Here is a 3,853-nt window from a genome sequence, read left to right on the forward strand (position 1 = left end):
TTATATTCAATCCTATGATTGATGTATACCGCTAACTTATTGAAGCCGGATAACATGCACAATCTTCTCCCATCACACAGTCATGAAATTATAGAATTTCTTTATTTTCAAATACAATGCATCTTATCATAATATGCATGACCATTTGATGATTTTATGTAACTTCCTTTTTAATAACTAACCATAAATTTACACCCTCATTGTAACGGGCCTAATTCATTTTGACCGTTCAAAGTTGGCCCCACTGCATGTTCACAAGATCCATCATCTTTGGGAAAGAAATTAATTTGATCTTAATTATTTTCCTTATTCTAATATTCCCACCTCCCACAAGAAGAATGTTTTAACTGAGACTTCCCAAAGCGGTATTTTTGGAGGTCATATATGGCTATATGAGAGAGTATCCGATGTCATGATGGACCCGAAGGGGGTTAAATTGTAAATTCACTCAGTCGAGAACATTTTGGGCTTGGAAGTTGGACGACTCGGAACTCAAGCGGCAGCCAAATAGAGCTAATTTTATATTTCAGTTTTATCCTTTTTTTGGTCATAAGAAAGGTAAGAGCCTTTTACAATCTTGGGGGTAATAGACGTAATTTTTTAACTGAATCCCTCCATTTCCCTTCTATTTAAGCCGCTCTCGCCCATTTCGAAGAACACATCTCTTCTTCTTCTTCTTCTTCTTTCTCTGTCTCTTTCTTTTGGTGGTTTCTTGCGTTTCTTCTCTAGAAACCATTAAGATTCAAATATGTCTACTGCTTGCCAGCTTTTCTTCCACCCTCTAACTGCTTATTCATCTGTTCTTAGCTTAGAAGTTGTTGTTTCTGCATGCCTTCTCTTCATGGTCTTTGGGTCCTGGTTTGCACCAGGTGGGTTTGCTTGGGCTTTCTCGAAAACTAAAGCTCGAATGGCGATCCCTGGACCATCTGGGCTTCCTCTCTTTGGGTTGGTATTCGCCTTCACTGGTCCTGTGACTCATCGGGTTCTTGCTAAACTCTCCCAAGGGTTCAATGCCCTTCAGCTCATGGCCTTCTCCGTGGGTTTCACTCGTTTCATTGTATCAAGTCACCCCGAAACTGCTAAAGAGATTCTCAACAGTTCTGCCTTTTCAGATCGACCCATTAAGGAATCTGCTTATGGGTTGCTCTTTCACCGAGCCATGGGTTTTGCGCCCTTCGGTGAGTATTGGAGGAACTTAAGGAGAATCTCTGCTACTCACTTGTTCAGTCCCAAGAGAATCGCTGGCTTCGGGACTTCCCGGAGTGAAATCGGTTTAAAAATGGTGGAGGAGATCAAGAATTCTATGATGTTGAAGGGAGAGGTGGAGATAAAGTCGGTTCTGCATTATGGATCGCTCAATAACGTGATGATGAGTGTGTTCGGGCGGTGTTATGATTTCAAGAACGGTGGAGATGGGGTTGAGCTTGAGAAACTTGTCAGCGAAGGCTATGAGTTGCTTGGGATCTTTAACTGGAGCGATCATTTTCCCGTTCTTGGTTGGTTGGACTTGCAGGGTGTGAGGAAACGATGCCGAAATCTTGTCTCGAAGGTGAATGTTTTTGTGGGAAAGATAATTGAAGAGCACAGGGGAAGAAGGGTTAACGGGTTTCTGAGTGATGAGAGCGTTGGTGATTTCGTTGATGTTCTTCTGGACCTGGAGGAGGAGGACAGGCTTAGTCATTCGGACATGATTGCTGTTCTTTGGGTTAGTGATCTGTTCCCTTCTTTTAATCTATTTTCTCTTGTCTCATTTTGTTTTTAATCTTTTTATGGTAATCTCTTTATGGTCTTCCCATTTTAGCAGTAATGGATGAAATTTTTATCGTTAACAGCAGTGACTGAATAATCCCTCTCTGCAATTTTTTATTCGCAGGAGATGATATTCAGAGGAACCGATACGGTAGCCATTCTTCTGGAGTGGATTATTGCAAGAATGGTGCTACACCCAGAAATCCAAGCCAAAGCCCAATCCGAAATAGATGCTGTTGTGGGCACCACTCGTACCGTATTAGATTCTGATCTGCCGAACCTCCCTTACCTGCAAGCCATTGTGAAGGAGACCCTGAGAATGCATCCCCCTGGTCCCCTTCTCTCATGGGCTCGTCTGGCTGTCCATGATGTCCACATTGGTAACTACTTCATCCCTGCAGGAACAACTACAATGGTGAACATGTGGGCTATAACCCATGATGAAGCTATATGGTCAGAGCCCAATAAATTCAACCCCAACCGATTCACTGAAGAGGAGGTGCGCATTATGGGTTCTGATCTCAGATTGGCTCCATTTGGATCAGGACGAAGGGTTTGTCCTGGGAAGGCAATGGGGCTGGCTACTGTGCAGCTTTGGTTGGCACAGTTGCTTCACAATTTCAAATGGGTTCCATCTCCTGGAGGTGTGGACTTGTCTGAGTCCCTGAAGCTTTCACTCGAGATGAAGAATCCATTAATCTGTGGTGCTGTTCCGCGGATTCCATGAAGCTTTTGGGCTCTGGGGTTTTTTCATTTTTAGGCGATGGAAGGAAACGGTTATTCTCCTTGTAATTGTTGGATTATGATTGGAGATTATGTTTAGTGAAGAAAAGACCCCTTTTAGTTTAGGTTTTCTTGTTTTGTGGCTTTTGGTTCAAAAGAGTTGGTTGGTCCAGATCTGATGTGGCGATTTGGCCCAGGTTAGGCTAATGTCTCTCTTGCCTATTTTACCATAGAAGAAAAAGTTGGGTAGATCAGTAGATGTTTCATTTTATATAATGCTTACATGGTCTGTTTTTTATTTTTTTTATTTTCTTGTGTATTTCTCTCTTTAATATGATGGCAAATGCAGGATATAGTCCTGCCTTTAATTTTTGTGTTTTGACAACCTTAAAAATTTCTAATGGATTGTGTGCCTTTGTGTACTGTTTACTGACCACATGCGTATATGGCTCGTTTGAATGGATTAGGGTTGCCAAGAAAGAAAAAAATGAAATGGGTAATAAAAGGTAGGGAGGATCTGCTACTAACCAAAAATCTTCTGGCTGTGAAAATTCAGACACCCTACGCCCAAAACTTTAAAGAGAATCTTTATTTTTTTGGCGAGAAATAATGAACAAAGTGGGATGTTTGGTTTCTCCTGAGAGGGTGAGCTTGTTGGGTTATATTGTCTTCTATTCGCCCTATATTGTCATGGGTGTAGTCGTTTTTTAGGTAATTTTGTACCTTTTGTATTGGAATTTCGTTATATATTTGTACTGATTTTTTTTTTTTTTTTCTGTAACCAAGCTGTTTGATTGAGGTGTGAGGATGAAGGTTATAATCCTATTTTCTTTTTATAGCAAAGTAGGATTTTTATCTCAGTGAAGATATATGCAATCTTATCAAGCCTTGTTAATCTGATTGTAGTGTTTGTTCTTGCTTTTTTTTTTTTCCATTCTATTTTACATTGTTTTAGGGTTACGATCCTGCGGCAACAATCGGATTCCACTCTAATATGAGAAATGGCAATTTTGGGAGCATAAATGTCACTCCTTGTCACTTCACTATTCCTGGTTGTATCATGGAGAGCAGATAAGTGGGTTTCCAAATAGGTTGTTATTGCAAAAGGATAGACATGGAAATTGGAATCAAATTTTAGTCCAAAATAAGGGAGCAAGTCCTCACAATAATTTTATCAAAAAGTAAAATAAAATCTTCACAATAAAGAGCTCAAGAGTTACTCTCTTGGGGATATCATTTTGGTTTAAAAAAAAAAAAAAACCCAAGGGACATTATTTTAATTTTACCCCAAAAAAAAAAAGTGCTTTACTTTAATATTGTAAACTTGGAAAATGGAGATGAACGTTTCAACGTGTTCTGCTCTAAAATTATCAAAAGAATG

General features: G+C 39.9%; 1 protein-coding gene across 1 annotated transcript; it reads left to right on the plus strand.

Moving 5' to 3' along the window:
* The first annotated feature begins 660 nt into the window (after positions 1 to 660).
* On the plus strand, positions 661 to 2,840 carry LOC122078488 (cytochrome P450 78A5-like). The gene is made up of 2 exons (XM_042644491.1): positions 661 to 1,705; positions 1,874 to 2,840. The coding sequence occupies exons 1-2, from the start codon at positions 749 to 751 to the stop codon at positions 2,474 to 2,476; spliced, it is 1,560 nt and encodes a 519-aa protein (XP_042500425.1). The 5' UTR covers positions 661 to 748; the 3' UTR covers positions 2,477 to 2,840.
* The last annotated feature ends 1,013 nt before the right edge of the window (positions 2,841 to 3,853 follow it).

This window comes from Macadamia integrifolia, chromosome 5 (genome assembly GCF_013358625.1).
Source record: "Macadamia integrifolia cultivar HAES 741 chromosome 5, SCU_Mint_v3, whole genome shotgun sequence".
Classification (NCBI taxonomy): Eukaryota; Viridiplantae; Streptophyta; class Magnoliopsida; order Proteales; family Proteaceae; genus Macadamia; species Macadamia integrifolia.